At 45.2% G+C, this 22,495-nt stretch overlaps 1 protein-coding gene across 1 annotated transcript; it reads right to left on the minus strand.

Moving 5' to 3' along the window:
• Nucleotides 1–190: 190 nt before the first annotated feature.
• Nucleotides 191–21,979, minus strand: LOC311173749 (C-C motif chemokine 13-like; the record flags this gene model as incomplete). The annotated part of the gene is made up of 3 exons (XM_084237836.1): nt 191–296; nt 21,016–21,127; nt 21,904–21,979. The coding sequence occupies 3 exons, from the start codon at nt 21,977–21,979 to the stop codon at nt 191–193; spliced, it is 294 nt and encodes a 97-aa protein (XP_084093962.1).
• Between the last annotated feature and the right edge of the window lie 516 nt (nt 21,980–22,495).

Genomic DNA, 22,495 nt, shown 5'->3' on the forward strand with positions numbered 1-22,495 from the left:
TCATATTCATGGCAGATAAGTTTAAAATGCCAATCGCTTACATGCCTGCTGGGTCTCAAATACATTTTAAATTATTTTTTAATTATTAGATAAAAGCCACTCATTTTGAAATGATAGTGAGATTATTTTGGAACCCATCTTAGGAAGACCAAGAAAAGTGAGTCAAGCATTTCTCAGACTCTAAGAATATCTATGGATTTGGAGTTTGGGATCTCTTGTCTAGTTGCTTCATGGCGTCCTGGACCCACTTCTCCTTGGGGTCTGCACAGATATCCTTGGCCAATTTGGTCCTGAAGCTGTGGGAGAGAGGGGAAGCAGTCAGTATGTCTTCTTGAAAGTTTTTTCTATGTAACCCCAAACCTTCCAGGACCATCTGCTATGAGGCAAAAAAGGTTGCCATGGGCAAGAAAGGAGGGCAAGAGGAAGCTTGGAGCTCAAGGGGTGCTCTTGATGGCCCAGTAAAACTGCTCTTCACTGGAAGCAACTGGGATGATATAAACCAGACTCTAGGCAATTATCCAGGAATGAAAATTTCCTGTTATGAAAAATTGATAGATTTGATGGTAAAAACCAAACCCTCTGAATTTGTGATTCCAAATAATTGTGACATATTCATGATCTCTGGCCCCTGAGATGAATTTTTGGACCAGGAGTAAGTGAGCTTCATCTACTTACATCACTGCTTCCCGGGGACATTTGCTGCCAGTGATTCTTCTGTAGCTTTGCAGTCGATGGAAGTTGATCTTCTTGCCAGTCAAAGAAAAGCAGCAGACAGTTGCGACAGAAACTGAATTTGGGGAAGAAATGAATAGAAAGGATCAGTCACTAATGATGTAGATATTTAAAGCGTGACTTTGTAAGGAAGGAAGGATGTTTAGGAGAAAAAGAAATGTCAGAGGTGGAGGTAGACTCTCTCTCCTCTGAGATCTTGTGCCTCTGGCTTTGATCAGAGGTCCCCAGCTTTGCAGTGGGGACCCATCACTGGTGGCAAGAATAAGGGAAGGCTTGGTCAATGCAGTAAGCTTTTTTTTTAATTATTTTTTTAAAGATTTATTTATTTATTTATACAAGCACTGGGTACAGTCAGAAGTGCAGGAGGGTGAGAAAATTCACCAGAGCCAGAGTGGGGAACAGAACAGGCAGACTGACAAAGTACACTGCTGAGGGGAACAGCAGGCGAGACAGAAGAGGTCTGCCGCACCATGTGGGACCCTCGCCGGCAGGTGGCCTGGGATCAAACCGGCGCTGCAGAGGCTGCAGGCAGCCTCACAGCCCAGCACTCAACCGCTGCACCATCAGGGGAGGCCCAATGCAGTAAGCTTTAACTCTGTCATTGTGGGGCGTTTCATGGCTATGTGCATGCCAGAGTACGTTCACCAGATGTTCTCCCTTCTCTGCTCTTTGGACATAAGGCAGACTTGTATATCTTGGCTATTTTTGGATGGAGCCATTAACTAGCTTTGACCAAAAAGTGAGAAGACAATTGGTAAGTGACATTTCTGAGCCAGAGTTTATAATTATCAGTGCAAGACCCCTTCTTTCCCTTTGTCACGATGAGCAGCAATGTTCCCCAAGATTGCTGTCCCATCAATCTAGAACCTGTGTATAGCAAGCAGAAGCTCTAGGCAACACATTTTATGACATTTAATATGAGTGAGAAATTAACCTTCGTTGTTTTAAGCCACCGATAATTTAAGATTATGTCTTACTAAAGCATGCACTATCTTATTTGGACTGAAACATGCAATAAATCCAAGTCTTCAGAAGATGGAAAAATGAGTTATGATACAAAAACCCAGATATTTTTTCCCAAGAAAACTCAAAACAGTCACTTTGAGAGATTTCCCTGGGACAACATTCCTTTTCCCTACCCACTGTTTCTGAAAGCTGTCTTGGAATGCAATAAATATTCCAGGTCTCCAATCAAGTATTGATTTTTTTCCCTCCATGACCACAGTAAGAAAGGGTCTTTCTCTTGTGTGGCTCATTCCCTGACATTGCAAGGGCAGCGAGGTCACCGATGCACACAGCATCTCACTCAATACTCATGTCAGGCAAGGACCCGGTGATAAGTCCAGGAAACCTGGGTTTCTAGTCCTGGCTTTCTCACTGATGGTGACGTTGGGTACCATTGTCTGATCTTGAAACCTGTTTTCCCCTCTTTAAAATGCAGGGTTTGCAGTGAGTCTCTGCAGATTCTTGCTGGTCTGATAGTTCTGAGGTGGTCTGCTTTCCCATAGAGAGAGAGGGGGCTTACCTGGCTGGGTGAGCACCTGGGTGCTGAGGGTGGCAGCTGTGAGCAGCAGGCACAGAAGCACAGCAGAGACCTTCATGTTGGAGGATGAGGATGGGTGCTGCAGCCTCAGAGCAGTTGGTTTCTGCACTTGTCTCAGATTCTCTGCAAATCTGGAGGTTCTGCCTGCCTTTTAAAAAGACAGAAGGCGGAGTAGGAGCTTCCAGGGAACACTTTGACTACACAAGGTCACCGTCAAATCAGGATGAAGGGATATGCTGACTAAGTTTCAGATCCTGGCATGTTCGTAGGCCATGAGAGAACAAAATTGGTGGGAGGGGACTTGGCACACTTTTCACACCCTGCGTCTGGAAGTGGGAAAGAAGGGATGTGTGGTTGTGAAATGGCCACACATGGATGATAATTTAGGAGGGTCCTTCTCAAAAACAATGTTTTCTCTGACATAGAACATCTGTAGTAGGGAAAAGAAGTGAGAAAACGAAGGGCCTGAACAGTTGAGGAGATCTCAGGGCTGTGCCTGGCCCCTGTGTTTACGTGGTGGTCTTCAGGAGCCCAGGAAGGGGCCCTAATAGTTCCACTAGGCTCTCACCCCACCCAGACATGAAGACATCTCAGCAGCTCTGGACATTTCCAGGTGCTGGGACCCCAGGAATTACAGCACACAAGAACGCCACCTCACCTTTCAATCCAGTGGGGGCAGAATCCTGGGAGCCATAGGAACTCAGAACTGGATAGTACTGTTGATCTTGATTTCCTGTGCACTTTCCCCAGCTTACTGGGAATGATTGACAAATAAAAATTGTATGTGTATGTGTGTGTATATATACATATATACAGCATATATATATGAAATATTCACGACAATCAAGTTAATGTACATGTCCATCACCACCTCATATAGTAACCTTTGATTTTTGGTGTAATGAGAATACTTAAGATTTATTATCTTAGCAAATTATAAGTATATAATGTAGTATCATTAACTACCATCACCATGCCGTACATTAGACCCACAGAACTTATTCACCCTATCACTGAAAGTTTGTGCTCTTTGAGCAACATCTCCCCAGAAACACAAATGCAAACCACAGCATGATATCTCCCTACACCTTCTAGAATGGCTATTATAAAAAAGGGGAGTGATAACTAGTATTGGTGAGGATGTGGAGAAAAGAGAAACTCTGTATGCTGCTGGTGGGGTTTTAAATTGGTGCAGTCACTCAGGAAAACAGTATGGAGATCTCTAGGCATTTTTAAATTGTTTTGTTACCTGATGAAGATTTTTTTTCCAAATGGAATCAAATAAAAAATGCCCCCATCAAGTATGCTATAGCAGAGAAGGCCTGTTTGAAGAAGATAAGGTAACCCTTTTATACCCTCCCACCCTGAGAATTCAAGGAACACATTCAAGGAAAACTGGTGATGGCATTGATCCTGCCCCCTTGAATGCATGTCACAGACAAGGTGTCTGATAAGTAAAGGTGTCAAAGAGAAAGACCTCACAGGTATCTTCTCTGTATATAACACTAGGATCCCTAGTAGGAGAGTGTGCAGGGGAGACCTCTTGCTGGGGTCTTTAATAAAGTCTTTGCTAAAAGTCTTTATGGGGGGCCTCCCTGGTGGCACGAGGGGTTAAGATGCAACCTGTGAAGCTGTCCGCAGCCACTGCAGCATGAGTTTGATCCCCGGCCAGGGAAATACCCACATGGAACTGCAGACCTCTCCTGTCTCACCCGCTGCTAGCCTCAGCAGTGTATTTCAGTCAATCTGCCTGTTCCCCAATCTGTTTCTGGTGAATCCTCTCAACCCCTACACCTCTAACCTATATCCCAGTTCTTGTATGCATAAATAAATAAATCTTTTAAAAAAAAAGGCTTTATGGGATCATTGTGGTGAATAAAGAATCACATACTGGCATAGATCCTCTACAAGGGCTTTTCGTGCACACTCACACATCAAATTGATTGATTGGTACAAATTGCAGAGAGAAAAAATAAGAAGGACTCTGAAGTCTTATCTTGGGTTAGTAGGAGATGACTGGTGGTTGACTGGTGAAGTCTGTCATGGGCACAGGATCAGAAGTCACCCTTGCTGGCCTATGTGGTCTCTAAGCTCCCATCTAGAGTAACTGGTACACAGTTATCTAAAAGGGGACTAAGTAGAGGCCAGAGAACCTGGACCTTCCTTGTTTTTCCTACTCAGCTCCAGGTGAATTGGTTTAGTGTGGCCTCTGGAATCAGAATCCTGAATTTGGATGATGGCTTTGCCACTGACTAGCTTTGGTACCGTGGATAACATCCTAAGCACTCTGCTAGGTTAAGATGGGGATAGCAATCATGTTGTGTGATTAAATGACTTAATAGACATATAAGATGCTTAGAAAAGTTAGTAGATCACTGTAAATGCTCACAAAGTAGTTTATATTTGTTGTAATTAAGAAATGGGCAGAATTTGCAGACCAGGGCATGCTGAGAAATGATGATATATTCCTTATCTCTTCCCAAATTTTCTCACTGCTTCCAAGTAAAGACATGTTACTCTAGTGATGGTTTCCAGGAAAACTTGAGCTAAATATGTGACAGAAATGAGGTCTCAAAAGTTGTGTTGATAGCACGATCTTTTCAAATTCCTGACCTTAGAGGTGTTTGGCTGACATGACTAAGTGATTGTGTTCCTCAGTAAGAAAAATTTCATAACTCCACTGGTTGTTTCTAGAGCCCAACAAACACTTTTTCAATTTTTCAAAAATTCTCACAGGGTTTTAGATTAATCATGACCAACAAAACCTCAGTAAAATAAATAAACTGAATCTTTAGACATCTCGTTTAGCAGCTGTTCCCTCCAGCCAACTGGCTGGCCCTAAAGGGAGGGGACAACCTCTCAGGAAGCTCTGCTCTCCTCTGTGATGGCCTCTCACTCCAGTGACAGAATTGGATTCACTATTACCTCTAACTTGGTCAGGAATGACTTGCAGAGTCCAAGTTACTAGCAGGAATTTGTTCCCTACTGCAAAAACAAAATCTTAGCTCCCTAAGCTGAGCGATAAGTAGAAACAGATCCTGAAAATCAGGATCCTGGTTTTGTTTTGCAGCTCTGCTCTAGATTCATTCTAATATCACAAAGTCATATACAGAATTAAAAGAGACATTGATATTCATTCTAATTTTCTCTTTAAAAAAAACAGGGGGGCCTCCCCGGTGGCACAGCGGTTGAGCGCTGGGTTGTGAAGCTGCCCGCAGCCTCTGCAGTGCCGGTTCGATCCCCGGCTGCTCCCCGGCCACTGGAGGAGGGTCCCACATGGCACGCAGACCTCTCCTGCCGCCCGCTGCTCCCCTCAGCAGTGTACTTCCGTCCTTCTGCCTGTTCTGCTCCCCGCTCTGGCTCTGGTGAATTCTCTCACCCTCCTGTGCTTCTGACTATACCCAGTGCATGTATAAACAAAACAAACAAACAAACAAACAAATAAATAAATAAAACATGCCTCTATTAAAAAAAAAAATTAAAAAAATTAAAAAAAAAACAGGGGCCCGGGCCTCCCCGGTGGCGCAGCAGTTGAGTGCTCGGTTGCGAAGCCGCCCACAACCTCTGCAGCGCTGGTTCCATCCCTGGTCCCAGGCAAGGGTCCCACATGGTGCACAGACCTCTCCTGCCGCCTGCTGCTCCCCTCAGCAACGTACTTCCGTCCTTCTGCCTATTCTACTCCCCGCTCTGGCTCTGGTGAATTATCTCACCCTCCCGTGCTTCTGACTGTACCCAGTGCTTGTATAAATAAATAAATAAATCTTAAAAAAAAAAAAGAGGGAGGGCCTCCCTGGTGGCACAGGTTTTAAAGACAGTGCTGTCAAGCTATCGCCAGCCACTGCATCATGAGTTCGATCCCTAGCCAGGGAGCTAACACACATGGCACAGCAAACCTTCCCTGCCTCATCCACTGTTCCCCTCAGCAGTGTATTTCAGTCAGTCTCCCTGTTCCTCTCCCCACTCTGTCTCTGGTGAATCTTCTCCCCCCACCCCCACATGTAGGGCCTGCACCCCAGTTCTTGTATGCATAAATAAATAAATCTTCAAAAGAAGAATAGAGAAACAAGAATCGGGGACCAGAAACGAAATCCCTAAGGCAATGCCAGGTATTTTACACTGAGCTGACTAAATCCCCAGCCTCTTAACCCAGATGGTTGGAAACCTTCATAGCTTTGTAGACTTTGGGCTCTGTTTCCCTTAGGGAAAAACATGACAAATAGGGTCAGTTACCTCTTTCTCAAGTATGGCTGAGACCATGACTGCAGTTTCTAGCTGCTTTTGGAGGAAACATTTACCCCCAAATATATGTTAGCATGAACGTTCTAACAATGTGCTAGCAAAGGCAGGTTCTCAATGGCCATGCTAACCCCTGCAGGGCACGCTGCCACTCTGTTTTTATTGCATGAGTGTTAACGTATTTAATCCTCAACAAACTTATGAAGTAAGTGCTCTAAATAAGTCCGTTTTAAAAGGCAATAAAACAGGCTTAAGGAAGTTAAAGGACTTCCTTTCCTGTGAAATCACTTTTAAAAATGAAGCCTACTTCTCAGAGTTGTCCTGAGAAAAATTCTTATTTCAAATATACTACTGTTACATTATCTCATACACTCCCTGGGGGGGGGGGGGGCAATCAGTTTTACTCTTTTGCACAAAGACGGAGGCACAGAATGCTGAAAGTGTCTCCCTAACCCAATCGGTCATGGTACTGCTAACCAGTGATTTGACAACAATAGCAAACAAATAATCTCAGTGGTTCACTGCAACGGATAATTACTTTTTGTTTATGTAGCGCAGCTTGATGTTGCTCAGGCAGCTTGTAGAAGATATTCTTTTGATCAGTGACTCAGAGAGCCAGGCTGCTTTTAGTTGACAGCCAGCATCTGGAATATGTGGCCTCCAAGTTCAGTGAGGCAAGGGGAGAGAGGCCTGGTAGATTGTATAGAAAGTTTTAAAGAACTTGGCATGGGAGCCACTTGTGTCCTATTTGTCTACATCCTGTTGGCCTTAACGTCTTATGACGCCAATCTAATAACAAAGAAGGATAAGAAATGATGAGGAACAGATGACTCTTTGGTGAGGGCTAATAGTTTATCACCATCTGTCTTTTGCTTGCTTCATCCCCGAAAAAATAAGTAAAAATCCCTTGTAGTCATTGTGTTACCTTGAATGTCCAGGACCTCTGGATGGCAGGTGGTCTTCTCTGTCAGGTGAGGGCACACATCTACTTGGCCTAGGGACTTGTGCACTAAAAAGATAAGTTATTTGCCCCAAATCCAATATGATGCCATGAAACAGGACCATTTCTATCTGTTGCACTTAACATGTTTGTCTTCTTGCATTCTAAGGAAAAGGCAGACTCTCCCTAAGAGCATAGATAGTAAAGAAGTTAAACATCTAAGGAAGTTAAACATCAGGTAGTAACAAAGCAAGCTGGTGCCCACCCGAAAGCTGCACATGCCTGCATCGAAAGGACATGCTGACCCCGAACGACCCTAGCCCATCTCCCTTTTGTTTGACTCTTTTGTTTATATACCCCTGCCCTCTGCCAAAGAACAGGACCGTGGTCTTCCAGACACGAGTCTGCTGCCCTCCTCAACTTGCCAATAAATTAAATTACTTTCCTTCTCAAACTCTGTTTCCTTTTATTAGCTGAGGGAAACTGAGGCCTGCATTCAGTATCAATTTACCAAGTTTGGAAAGGACCTGGATCTTGCAATCAATGCGGTGGAGGTGGTGGTGACAGCTGTGGCCATGGCGGATGCTCTCACATTCCTGCAGTCCTTCAGACAGATGCCATGCAGGTGCCCCTCCCCTGTTAGGCTCAATGGTGTTCTCTGGGATTTCTGACTCTGGCTCTCCATTTTGCCTGTGAGGTTCTCCCTTTATGTTATTCCTGGGGGGCCCCTCAGAGGTTGGTGTGGAAGAGATTTGGTCTTCCAGGGGCTCTGCAGCCTTTGAAGAGTTTGCTGCATGAAGGACTTGGAGTTTGTTTTCATTATGAACTGTCAGTGCCTTTTGGTTAGTTAGTTTGTTTTTTCCCCAAGGAATGAGCACATTGTTTCATTGACAATACAGCATAATTCTCTTGATAACTAAGCAGGCTCCTGATGTCTTTCCACTCAATCAATCCCATATGCCAGCATCTACAGCCCAAGTATCTTTCTGGATATACTTCTCAAATTATTTTTCTCTATCTCTACCTCTCCCTCCCTTGCTCCGTCCACCTCCAACCCTCCTGCTCCTTAATAAGGTTTGAAACTGCAAGGCTACAACTTCAATCTGATTTTTCCCTAAATCACTTCATCCAGGAGTTTTTTTTTTTTTCCCAGATTTTTATTATTTAAATCATATTACTTTTTCCCCCTCAAATACCTGCTCTAACGTTTGGGACCTAGAAACAGATGGCTTCCCCAGCAATATAGATCTTGATTTTATGAAAGTTATTTCTTTCAGTTTCTACTTTAAGCCCAGTCTATTCTCTCCTGAGCTATTTCTTGTAATTCCTTAACAACACATAGTAAAGCAACCAACACATTGATGGGGCCTTGGGGTGCTGAGGGACCCCAGAGGTTCTTGACTTCTATGCAGGAAAGAATTCCTGCAGGAGTCAGAATTGGTGAGTTCTGAAACTTTACTGTAGGTGATAGTGAGGGGGTTCAGATGTTGGGGTTGATTGAGTAGGGTTCTTGGGACCCTCTGATAAATGATTTCAACAGAGTCCCTCCCTCAGCAGCACACAAGCAAGTGTATTAAGAAAAAGGGAAAAGGGGGAAAATATGCCTACATAGATAGACACAGGCACTAGAAGCTGTATTTTATTTTTTTTTAAAGATTTATTTATTTATGCATACAAGAGCTGGGGTACAGGCCAGAGATGAGGGGGCGGTGAGGGCGGCTGAGAGGATTCACCAGAGACAGAGTGGGGAACAGAACAGGCAGACTGACAAAGTACACTGCTGAGGGGAGCAGCAGGGAGACAGAAGAGGTCTGCTATGCCATGTGGGTTGCTCCCTGGCCACAGTTGGGGATAGAACTCATGCTACAGAGGCCGCGGATTGCTTTATAGTGCAGTGTGGTACTTAACCCCTTGTGCCACCAGGGAGGCCAGAAGCTGTATTTTATTTTATTTTTTAATTTTATTTTTATATTCCCCATACAATTGCAGCCTCCTTATTTTGACTCCATTCCCTCCTTTCCCCACCCCCCATTCCCCATAGAGTGTCTCTGGTTCATAGTTGTTTGTTGATTTTGATTTTTTCTTTCTTAGAGTTATTCTTTTTCCTGGTCCCTTATTTAGGTTTAATAGTGTTAGGGGGGAAAGGATGTCCTAAAGCTAATTCCATACAGGCTTTATGGACTCCACCCCCACCCCAGGCCAAAGCCAAAGACACTGGGAACTCCAAATCCCATCACCACCACAGGGAAGGTGGCTGGGACCTGAGGGTGGGGTTAAGCAGCCAGTTTGATAGAAAGGCAGACACATGGGCTTTGGGGGGTCCCCATTTTGGCTCCCCGCCAGCTCACAGCTGTCAGGCCAGCTCTGAGAGTGCCTTTGGATTTCCAGGTCGGTGGATCGGGTAGGACGCGTTAAAGACTTTATTTCCCTATTTTCTCCCTGAGTTGTACATTTTCCTTATTTCCTTTTCCCTTGTAAATAAACCTTTTATTAACCCTTTGTGTGTGCCTGTAGTGGAGTATTAATAGGTCCCTTGTAAGCGCGGGGGTGAGGACCCACAGCCAGGAACCCGTTCAATATCGGGGCTGCCCTATAACAGCAGGGCAGGTTTGCTAAGGAGAGAGAAAAGGGGAAAAATGGGTTATTTGCATAAACATAAAAAGGATATTTACATTGGCACAAAGGAGCAGTTCTTAGAGGACAAGATGCTGCCTTTTGAAGAGAGCAGATTAAAAAAAAATATGCCAGCATAGAGCAGGAAGGCAGCCTTTTGGGAAAGATTTGCTTCTTTCCAGGGCAAGGGTTATACTTCTATAGTGTCTTAAGTGGAATTTCTCATTGTTCTTGGTGAATTTCTCACTTTGCAGTTAAGTTGTTTTACTGAAAAGATTGTTAAATTTTTCTACCCCTACCTCAGTTCTTGTTTTGCCTGCAGATCTTCCATGGTTGGTTTGTTACAGGGCAAAGAGAGGGACACCCCAGAACCCCTAAACCTGCCTGCTCTAAATAGGTTCTACCATTCACTGCATCAAGACAAAATATATAGACCTTTAATGGAAAGGAACTTTCATACACTTAGTGTGCAATACAGAAAAGGGGAAGAATATAGTTTCCAAATCAAGCACCCAAAGTTATGAGTCCCAGGGCAAATTAGGGATAATTAGGCAATCAGGGAGAGTGCAGGCAGGGGCTTGGGGAGAGTTAAAGAGGCTTCTGAGATAAGGGAAACATCCAGAGATATGGACAACAACTTCCAAGGGGGGTTATCAAACACCCCAGGACCAGGGACAGTGGATGTTCCTGGACAAGGGCAATAAAGAAAAGTCTGCTGAGATAAGGGCTGGGACACAGAGACTTAGTAATGGGCACAGAGACATTCAGGCAGTGAGTGAGACCACCTAGAACTGAGCATTCACAAAGAGACTGTCGGGCTTTAGAAAAATCAAGGAAAGAAGGTCTATATTCCCCGAGACCCGACTCCCCTTGGCTTCCCTGCCCCTCCCTGTCCTGGTTCCAAGGCCTGGGAGTCCCACTTTATTTCCGTTCCTTTTCTCCTTAATAAACTTTTTCTTTCTCTGAGCAAATCTGCTTCTTCTCACTTGCTTGCCTGAGTGTCTTTGAAGTTCCTACTGTGGCTTCATGAGACACCAACTCGTGGTGGTCTAGTGGCTGGGACTCAGCGCTGCCCCTGCAGCCTGGGATCCCTTCCTGACTGGGAGACTAGGCCTGAAAACCTGAAATTTCAGTATTAGTTACCCATTCCCTTGTGGGTAAATGTCCAGCCAAACAGGATTGGCCCAAAGCAAGGCCCAATATTCTAGGGGACCCATAGAAAAGGGTCAGAAGCAGTCAAACATGTCTGGAGGAAAAGAGCAAAATCAAAACGAAGATAAAAGCTGCTGTTGTTAACCTCCCCGAGGTCTCTCTCCCACGTCTGTTTCAACTGGTCCAGGACCAAGAAGCAAGCACAGTTTCTTCACTTGTCTCTCTGCTCCATGTGCTTCCTCCAGGTCACATTCTGGCTCTCCATCCTGCGTCCTTCCTACTTTAGTCTCCTCTCTAGCTTCTTCTTCTCCTTGCTCAGCTCTACCCTCCCTTGGGTGGGGCAGAGAACCTGGAGCTTCCCCTTTTTCTTTGGGCCATCCTGTTACAGATTTAATGGCTATAGAAATCATCGCTACCTCCCCTCAACTAGTCCAGGCGGCAAACAGTGAAAAGACAGACAAGGTCTTTGTCTTTCCCAGCAGGGCATTCTATGAGAAATATAGCACAATCAATGTTTCAAGTTTCCAGGAATGTAGCTCAAGCCAGTTCAAGGCTGAGATTGAGGAGGGGGTATAGAGAATGCAATTCAGTGAATTTTAACGGTTAATTTTAGAGAGCAAGTATAATTCAGTGGCCAGAGTCTAATTCTGCATCTTCCTGTATTTTCTGCTGTAAGTATCCATCAACATTACTAATAAGTATTTTTCAAACTCTCTCCTTGGAGCTACAGCTTCACAGATAGGACCTGACCGCTTTGACACTTTGTAGCAAGAATCTCCATCTTTTCAAACTGAGCTGTTAGCTTCCTCACTGCCTGCTGCCTAATGTCTAGTCAAGGCCATGTATTTTAATGTCAACATACGGTTGGTACCAATTGCTCTATTAATCAGGGTGAGGTGCCAAACTTCAGTGGCTTAACATCAGGAAGTACTAGAAGCTGAACTTATAGGGCATATTACCTCCAAGACCAGAACAACAGAGGGAGGGAAGTTTGGAAGTACAGGGTGGTCAGAGGGACTGGGCTTGGAAGTGGCTTACATATTTCAACTGTCATCCAGCTGGTTAGAATTCAATCCCAGGGCTTCCCTGATAGCCTAGGGGTTACATCTCAGTACTATTATACCTATGGGCTGAGTTCAATCCCCAGCCGGGGAGCTAACCCACATGGCACAGCAGACCTCACCCGTCTCGCCTGCTGCTACACTTAGCAGTGTATATCAGTAAATCCACCTGTTCTGCTTCCCACTCTATCTGTGGTGAATTCTCTTATCCCCTGCCCCTCTGGCCTATACCCCAGTTCTACACACACACATACATACACACGCACACACACACACACACACTATATATATATATATATATATATATATATATATATATATATATATATATTAAAGAAATCAGTCCCATGGCTCAAAGACAATGCAATTTAGGCTAGAAATATAGAAAAGCACATGAAGTGTGATGGGCACTTAGAGGCTTTACAGTGCCCAGACTGGTAGCAGCCCAACAGCCAAGTCTAGGAGTTGGGAAGGCTCAAAGAGAAGGCACTTTTCACATCCAAGCCAGAGTTACAGTGATACTGAATCCCGGTCTCAGTTTCCTCAGCCAATAAAAGGAAACAGAGTTTGAGAAGGTATGGACTTTTAGTGAGTCCTGGACCTGGGATGCAGTGGTGAGGGAAATCAGACAGGGGGGACTGTCATGTCCAATATGCAGTAAATCTTTAATGTCTTAGTGCTTGTTATATACTATTTTAATTGGAGCAGGTGTAACATCAAAGCATACCATATAATGACAATACATATGAATGATTAGTCTACTTTCTTACTATTATCTATTTACTTCAGACAGTAGGGTACCAGGTGGTTAGTTCTCACACACATAATCTTATCGCCCCCTAGCTAGAGCTTGGGAAGTTCGCTCATTATTTTTGTTATTCTCAGACTGTGGAGATGTAGAGGCCTGACTCCATGCAGGTCACTTTCCGGGCACTCAACAGGAGAGTAGTTTATCTTACCAGCAAATTGAGCAGGGGAGCAGACTTGTGTCTGAAAGACCACCATCCTGCTTTTTGGCAAAGTGCAGGGTATTTCTCTAGAGTTACAAGGGAGTGGGGAGAGGAATAAGCAAGGGTCAGCTTCTTATCCATGTAACACAAGAATCTGGAATTTTTGGGTTGATTGAGGTTGGCACCTCCTTGCTTTTGCTGTCACCTGGTGGTCAGCAATTCCATGAATTCTTTTCCTTGAAATATAAACAAGGGCCTCCATGGTGGCGCAAGGGGTTAAGCACCACACTATGAAGAAATCCGCAAACTCTGCAGCAGGAGTTCGATCTCTGGCCTTCCAGGGAGCAACCCACATGGCACAGCAGACCTCTCCTGACTCACCTGCTGCTCCTCTCAGCAGTGTATTTCGGTCAATCTGCCTGTTCGGTTCCCCATTCTGTCTCTGGTGGATTCTCTCACCTCCCACACATCTGGTCTGTACCCCAGTTCTTGTATGAATAAATAAATCTTTTAAAAAAAAAGAAATATAAACAATGTTGTTAAGTCTAGTGGACAAACAAAGGAAATGGGAGAGTTTATCTGATGGGCACTAAGGGAGAGACAAAAGCCTCATTACTGTGCTACAGGGCAAGCCCTGAATGCACTGACCTGAGAGCCTCAGTTGCTCCACACCAGCCCCTCCCTGCATCCTGTAACTGTGATCTCCATTAAAAGGGGTGGTTCCAGATTCCCTGCCCCACCTAATGATGAGTGGAGCTGAGCTGCTAGGGAAACTGGAAAGGGCCTGGTGAAGGAACTTAGAAGAGGCACTTGATGAAGAGAAACGTGAAGAAATTCTTGGCCTTGGACTTGCACCAGGGAGCCAGAGGACATGAAAGGAGGCATGTGGAGCTGAGACAGTAGAGACACTCAGAAGGCATGTAGGTGAGAGACCCACTGGGAGGCTGACAATGGCTGCTGTAACCTTGATTTGTACTCCAATTTTGCTCTTTTCCTTATAGACCTGCCTGGCTCCTTCTGCCCCTTTCCTATGAGTCCCCGCCAGAAGGTGCCTTAGACTGGCGGCAAGCTTTTGGGCCTCCGTGGTTCTGTTTTGGGTCAACCCTATTTAGCTGGACATTTACCCACAAACGGATGGGTAACTTTGGGTATTTTATTGGGAAACTATTCCTTTTTCTTCTCTTCTCTGTATGTACACTGTTCTATTAATGTTCTTTCACACTAAGAGTATACTTTGTCTTTATGAGGCAGAGGGCAGAAGCCATTTAGAGAGTACAGGTTTGGGGGTTCCAGGGTGCCCCTTAGTTTGCACTCTAACAACCTCACAATGGAATTTTTGAGGACAGCATCTGAAATTCGTGTTTGTAGTTAATGTGAAAGTGATGCTAATGCCAACATGAGAGCCATTGATCTGTGAATCTGTGAAGGTGCAGGCAGGTAAAGTAACCTGACAAAAGTTACTAAGCATGCTAGTGGTATACCTGAATAATCTTTGAATCCCATTAGAGTCTTCCTGGTGGCCCATGCTATCATATTAACAGGGTGGTACCCAGGAAAAAGGGGAGGTTGCAGTTTCCCTGCCCCAACCAAAGGAGGGTGGAGCTCAGCAGGGAGGAGAAGAAGCTAGAGAGAATACAAGAGAAGGAAAAAGAAGGACAGAGAGCAGAGAGACATGTGAAGAAATTACGCTTGCTTCTTGGCCCAGGACCAGTTGAAACGGATGTGGGTGAGAGACCCGTGGGGAGGTGACAGTGGCAGATTTTGTCTTGATTTTGATTTTGCTCTTTTTCCTCCCAGACTTGTCTGGTTGTTTCTGACCCTTTTCTATGGGTCCCTACTGGAAAATGCTTTGGACTTGTGGCAGGTTTTCAGGCATTTCTCTGGGCCAATCTTGCTTGGGTGGACTTTTACCCACAAGGGGACGGGTAACTTTGGGTGCTTAATTTAGAAACTGTATTCTTTGCCTTTCCTGTATTGTTTACGAATTGTATTAAAGTTCGTTTTCATTAAAGTCTCATATGTTTTTGTGTTGATGCAGCAGATGGCAGAACCAATTTAGAGGAGGCAGGTTGGAAGGGTCTGGGGTACCCCTCTCCCTGCCCTGTAACAATTCCAGGCCTTCTTGAGTACAAGTGAATTTATAATTCCCTGAGAATGGAAATGATGGAGGATAAGGATAGAAAAACTGGAAGGGAAGCTTCACAAGATCAAAAAACTTGCTCACCCTATGCCAAGAGCTGGAGGTGAGGGCAGAAGGTATTAACATGGCCATTACCCAGCTATAAGAACTAAGATCCTTAGGCACTAATGCCTAGATTGCAAAGCACAGATCTGAGCATGTATCAGACTGATGCGGGAAGTTTCAGGAGCACAGACCTGAAGGTGAAGATATAGAGATAAAGGGCCATTGTACAAATCTGGCCCTTTCAAAATCTACATAGTTATTCAAATCAATAGCAAATAAACCACTCCATGAAGGAGTGGGCCCCTCCCAAAGAGAAGACTGTATCAGGGCAATCTCTGCACTAACACAGGGCAGCAGTCCTTCTGCCTACCTGTGCCTATGCAGGTGCTTCTTTTCACCAACTCTCTGTCCCTCCACAGGGCAGTAGCCTCCCTGCCTGCCTGTGACCTGTCATGCCGGGACTTCTCTTTACTGACCTCCCTCAGCGGAGGCAGCTCTCCTCAAGGCCGCCCATCTGTGGCCTTGCAGACGTCCCTTAGCAAACCTGTCCCTTTCGGGGCAGCCCTTTCTGCCCATTTGTGTCTATGTAAGTGTCCTTTTCTTCTCTCCCTTTATAATAAACCTACCCTTTTGGATATAACTAACATCTCTGTGTCCTGGAGAAACTCACCTGGGAACTCGCCTGTGCTGGTGAAAGGGGAGCTCTGGTGACACCTTTCCCAGAGTGAACCCAAGTGATGTCATTTTTGGAGTCTGCGGGTTTGGAGTGCAGGGTCCTTGGGTTCACTCTGGGAAAGATTTCACCAGAGCTCCCGTTTCAGCGGCACGTGGTCAGTTTACCAGGCAAGTTTCTCCATGAGACAGAGACCTTAATTGTATCCAAAGGGCAGGTTTATTAAGGAAAGGGACAGAAGAGTAAAGGAAACTTGTGTAGACACAAGCAGGCAGGAAGGGCTGCCCCAAAAGGGACAGGTTTGCTAAGAGAGGCCTGCATGGTTTCAGGCGGCCTTGAGGAGAGCAGTGAAGGGAGGTCAGTGAAGAGAAGTCCCAGCATGGGACAGGTCACAGGCAGGCAGGAAGGCTGTTGCCCTACAGCAGAGAGAGTTGGTGAAAGGTAGCAGCTGCATAGGCACAGGTGGAGAGATGGACTGCTTGCCCAGTGCCAATGCAGAGACTGCACTGATAATGTCTTCTTCTCTTTGGGAAGGGCTCACTCCTTGTGAGCCTTCAGTTACTTGCTGATTTTGGGCATCTGAAAGGGACCAGAGATTCTACAATCAGCTCAATCTCCATATCTTTACCCTTGGGTCTGCACTCTAAACACTCCCTATAGCAGTCTAATACCTGCTTGGATGTTATGCTTTGTAATCTAGGCATTGGAGCCTAAGGATCTTGGTTTCTATAGCTGGATCAATGGCTATGCTAATCTCTTCTACCCCCACCTCCAGCGCTTGCATTGTGTGAGCCAGGTTTCTGGTCTTGTGGCACATCCTTTCCAGTGTTTCTATTCTTGTCCTCCATTACAAGGACACGATTCTCTGAACATAACAAGTCCAAAAACGACATCAGTCTCCTCTTTGATTCCTCAATGCAAGTGATATTCCTATTATTTTGGATTTAGAGTTGACTAGAAGAGAGAAAACTAAACCAGTTTAGTGTTGCAACAGATAGGGGGCGGGGGAATTTTGGGTGGGACATGGGATGGTGAGAAGAGCCTTGTCTTAGAAAAAAAGGAGGTATTTGAGCAAGTGGTTGGAACTGATGTCAGGCCTACAGCGGTAGAGCAGGCTAAATCCTCCCCAACCTACCTGACTCTCCTTGACCTGTGGGTGAGCCCAGCCTGGAATAAGCCAAGGGGCCATCATACATTCATTCTTCTATTATAGAACATGAGCCCTATCTTTTGAAAGCCATCTTCCCCCTATTATCCCAACAAATTTATCTTACCCTTTTAAGAAGCCACCAAAACCAGGTTTTATAAAAACAATATTTTATGTGAAAATTGGAAAGTCATGCATATAAAAGCATTCAATCCCAAAATAACAAAAATAACATTATGGTTTCATAGGGACCTCACATCCTCAAAATTAAAAATACGTGTTTGCCTTGGATTTTGCAAGGATCTTCTCAGTATCACAGTGATACTGTAATTTCAGGTTTTCAGGCCTAGTCTTCAGCCAGGAACAGATCTCAGGTTGCAGTGGCAGTGCTGAGCCCCAGCCACTAGACCACCACAGGTTGGTGTCTCACGAAACCACAGCAGGAACTCCACAGACACTCAGGCAAGCAAGCAAGAAGAGGCAGATTTGCTCAGAGAAAGAAAAAGTTTATTGAAGAGAAAAGGAACAGAAATAAAGTAGAACTCCCAGGCCTGTGGAACCAGAGCAGGGAAGGGCAGGGAAGCCGAAGTGGAGTCATGCCTCCGGGAATATAGACTTTCTTTCCCTAATTATTCTAAAGTTCCACCAGTCTCTGTGATTGCTCAGTTCTCGGTGGTCTCACTCACTGTCCTATTGTCTCTGTGCCCAGAACTAAGTCTCTGTGTCCCAGCCCTTAAGGCTTTTCTTTATTGCCCTTGTTCAGGAACATCCACTGTCCCTGGTTCTGGGGTGTTTGATTAACGCCCCTTAAATGGCACATATTAAAAAAACGAGCAACAACAAATGTTGGCGAGGGTGTGGAGAAAAAGGAACTCTCCTGCACTGTTGGTGGGAGTGCAAACTGGTCCAACCACTATGGAGAGCTGTGTGGAGATTTCTGGACCTACTAAACATAGAGCTTCCATATGATCCAGCAATTGCACTCCTAGGTATTTACCCAAAGGACACAGAAACATCAATTCCAAAGAACACCTGCACCCCTATATTTATAGCAGCACTATTTACAATAGCTAAGCTTTGGAAACAGCCCAAATGCCCAAAAATAGATGACTGGATCAAGAAGATGTGGTACATATACACCGTGGAATATTACTCAGCATTCAAAAAAGATAAACACATGCAATTTGCAGCAACATGGATGGCGCTGGCAGAGATCATGCTCAGCAAAATAAGCCAGAACGAAAAAGAAAAATACCGGATGGTCTCACTCATAGCAGGAATCTAGAAAACTTAAATAAGGGACCAGGAAAATGAATAACTATAAGAAAGTGAAAATCAAAATCAACAAAAAACTATGAACCAGAAACACTTTTTGGGTGGTGGGAGGGCGGGAGGGGAGGGATTGGGGTCAGAATGGGAGGGTTGAAATTGTATGGGGAATATAAAAATAAAATTTATTATTTAAAAAAATAAATAAACAAACAAACAAATAAATAAATAAATAAATAAGTAAATAAAAATGAAAGTTGTCCTTGGGCCTCCCCTGGTGGTGCAGCAGTTGAGCACTGGGCTGCAAAGCTGCCTGCAGCCTCTGCAGCGTTGGTTCAATCCCGGGCCACCGGGAGGGTCCCACATAGCATGCAGACCTCTCCTGCCGCCCGCTGCTCCCCTCAGCAGTGTACTTCGTCAGTCTGCCTGTTCTGCTCCTCGCTCTGGCTCTGGTGGGTTCTCTCACCCTCCCGCGCTTCTGACCGTACACAGTGCTTGTATAAATAAATAAATCTTAAAAAAAAAAAAAAGTTTGTTGTCCTTATCTCTGGAGCTTCCCTTATTCCTTTTGCTTCCCTTTTCTCAGAGGCCTCTTTTTTTTTTTTTTTTTTTTTTTTGTGGGACCCTAGCCAGTGGCCGGGGAACGAACCAGTGCTTCAGAAGTTGTGGGCAGCCTCACAACCCAGCGCTCAACCACTACGCCACCAGGGGAGGCCCCAGAGGCCTCTTTAATTCTCCCCAAGCCCCCGCCTGCACTGCCCCCAAGCCGCCTAATTATCCCTAACTTGCCCTGGGACTCAACAGTGAGGTAGTGAGGAGAGGAGCCTTCTGAAGTTTTTAGTTTAAGTAATTTGATATGTCCAAGAGTTGGGGGATTTGTATGTAACACTAGTGAGTCCCCAGTCCCAGAGCAAGTTAGAGATAATTAGGCTTCTTCATGGGTAGTGCAAGAGGGACTTCAGGAGAGTTAAGTAGGGCTTCAGAGAAGGGGGCAACAAATAACAAAACATTCCAGAACAAGGATGATAAAGAAAAGTATGCTGAGATATGGCTGGGGCAAGAGACTTAGTTCTAGGCACAGAGACATTATGGCAGTGAGCCAGAACATTGAGAACTGAGCATTCACAAAGAGACTGTGGGGCTTTAGAATAATCAGGGAAAGAAGGTCTATATTCCCTGAGGCCAAACTCCCCTTGCCTTCCCTGCCCCTCCTTGACCTTTTTCCAAGGCCTGGGAGTCCCACTTTATTTCTGTTCCTTTTCTCCTCAGTAAACTTTTTCTTTCTCTGAGCAGACCTGCCTCTTCTCCCTTGCTTGCCTGAGTGTCTGCAGAATTCTTGCTGTGGCTTCGTGAGACACCAGCCCATGGTGGTCTGTGGCTGGGACTCAGCGCTGCCCCTGCAGCCTGGGGTCCCTTCCTGGCTGGGAGACCAGGCCTGAAAACCTACAATTCCAGTATCACTAAAATAGGAGTTAAAAACCCACCTCGTTCCATGGAATATTAAATGAACCTATTTCACAACTTCCAAGAAATATAAAACTACTTAAGAAAAGTGATGATTCACATTATTACGCAAAACTCATATTCCTTAAATTATAATAAAATATATTCTAAACTAATCATGAAAAGGATAGGGAATATAAATTAGTTGTTTCTTTTTTTAAAAATATTTACTTTATTAGTCTATGCATATAAGAACCGGGGTGTAGGCCAGAAGTGGGGAGGGAGGTGAGAGGATTCACCAGAGACAGAGTGGGGAGCAAAAGAGGTGGATTTACTGAAATACACTGCGGAGGGGAGAAGCAGGCAAGGCAAGAAAGAGCCACCTCTGAGCCACCAGGGAGACCCTAAATTAGTTGTTTCTCAGTTCTGTGCTTGAGTTCAGTGCAGGAGTGAGAGGTCAAGGCTTCAGAGTTTGGGTTTTCTTGTTCAGGTGCTTTATGGAATCCATGACCCAATCAAGCTTGGGGTTAGCACAGATCTCCTTGCCCCGTTTGGTCTTGAATCTGTACGGAGGAGGCACACAGTTAGAGAGAGCACCTGGAAAATTAAACCTGGGAATATCACCTACTTAAGGAATAATGCCCCTATATTAACATGGTATAATGTTAATGCTGCCCACAGTGTGGAGGTATCATGCTGCCCACAGGGTGGAGGTGCAATGCTGCCCACAGGGTGGAGGTATAATGCTGCCCACAGGGTAGAGGTATAATGCTGCCCTCAAGGTGGAGGAGGAAGGCACCTCAGGGGAAACAGCTACTTGACTGGCTGTTGGGTGAAGCCTCTTGGCTCCAAGGCGGGGCAGAAACTGAAATAAGAAGCTGGCGGGAATGCTGGACTGAGAGGTCTCTGTTTTCTTGAATAGGGGTTTTCCACTAGTAAATTTGAGATTGTGTTAGAGGTGGTCTAAAAATGTGAGTCTCTGACTCCAACTCGACCTAACAAAAAATGGTATCCCCTGCTGAAGGAAGGACATATGAGCATGGGCAGTGAGAATGATCATTGCCCACTCACACCACAGCTCCCACAGGACACTGGCTGCTGGTGATTCTGTAGTTATCCAGCATCTTCTTGGGTATCTTCCTTGTGGTGAATGAAAAGCAGCAGGTGTTTCTACTCATTTGATCTGCAATGATACAGCAAAAGAGGCTCTTTCAGGTTGTGCTGGGTGTCTCTATTTATAAAATAAGGAACAGTAATCAGGAGGAATCAAAGGGAAGGGAGACTGGACCCCAAGTCCAGTCTCTCTTCTTTGTGACTTTCCATGAACTCTCAGTCTCATCCATGGTAAACAAACAAACAAACAAACAAACAAACAAAAAGCAATAATGACAGGGAGAGAGGAACTGCTGATGGTTAGTCCTAGGGTGCTGTTAGGAGGGACTAAAAGAATAATCTAATATTCTAGGACAAAGGGGACAAAGGGGCCCAGCTGTGGGGTTCTGAGCTATCTAGCTTGGACAAAAATTTCCATGACACCTGCTGCCTCTGCAGAGCCAGGTCTCTGGAAGCTGGGCTGATGAAGCGCTGTCCAGATTCCGGGTCTCATCCTTGTCCTTCCACCATTGAAGGAAATGGCCCCTAAACCCACCACCACAGGCTCACTGTCTTTGATCACCCAGTGCCCAAACACTGCTGAAAGGGGCCAGCCCAGAATATGCACTGAGGTGCACTCGCAGAGTTGGAGTCCTGGAAGAAACAGGATTTGGGATGCACAGCCTGCATTCTTGCCCAGACTGCCCAGCAGCAGCTGTGTGATCAGCTCACATGCTTCTCTGACCTTCTCTGAGCTTGACTAGGAAGTGGTCAGAGTGAGACTGTGGGTACCCCTTCTGCTCTGGTGGCCCCTGCTAACCCAGAGATGAGGGGAGGTGTTTCAAAGGGGCAAAGAAAAGGGATTACCTGTCTGGGCAGGCACCTGGGTGGTGAGGGTGGCAGCTGTGAGCAGCAGGCACAGGAGGGCTGCGGAGGCCTTCATGCTGGAGGGTGAGTGAGGATGGCAGCTGTAGCCCTAGAGTGGTCTGTGTCCCAGTTTGTCTCAGCCCCTCTGCCTGGTGGCTTCGTCTCTGGCTTTTATAGAAACGGGTTGTTTTGTGAATGAATCACAGGTTACAGTAATACAGCTCATGAGTCATCATCCTACCTGTAAAATGAGAGAGAAAGTGGAAATCGAAACTGCCTGTTTGCCATTTAAGATCCCAAATGTAGCCGAAGTAAGGGCTACTACCTGAAGGCTACAGTGGGTGATCCATGGCTTCTCTGAAACTTTTTACTTTTTTTAAAGTAAAACACTTAATGTAGAAAAAGGAAGGAAGTCAAGATACCAAGATTGAAGAGATATAAGGATTTCCCATTTTTCCTTTCAGCCAGCATTCCCCAGGACTCGTCTCCAGAAAGTGGTCCAATATTCTTGGACCATTATTTTAGACCATTAAGATGACCTAAAAACCCCTTCACTATTTTAAATCCTCTTGGCTTTTCTAAAACCCAGAAT

Source organism: Talpa europaea, assembly GCF_964194135.1.
Source record: "Talpa europaea genome assembly, chromosome: 7".
Classification (NCBI taxonomy): Eukaryota; Metazoa; Chordata; class Mammalia; order Eulipotyphla; family Talpidae; genus Talpa; species Talpa europaea.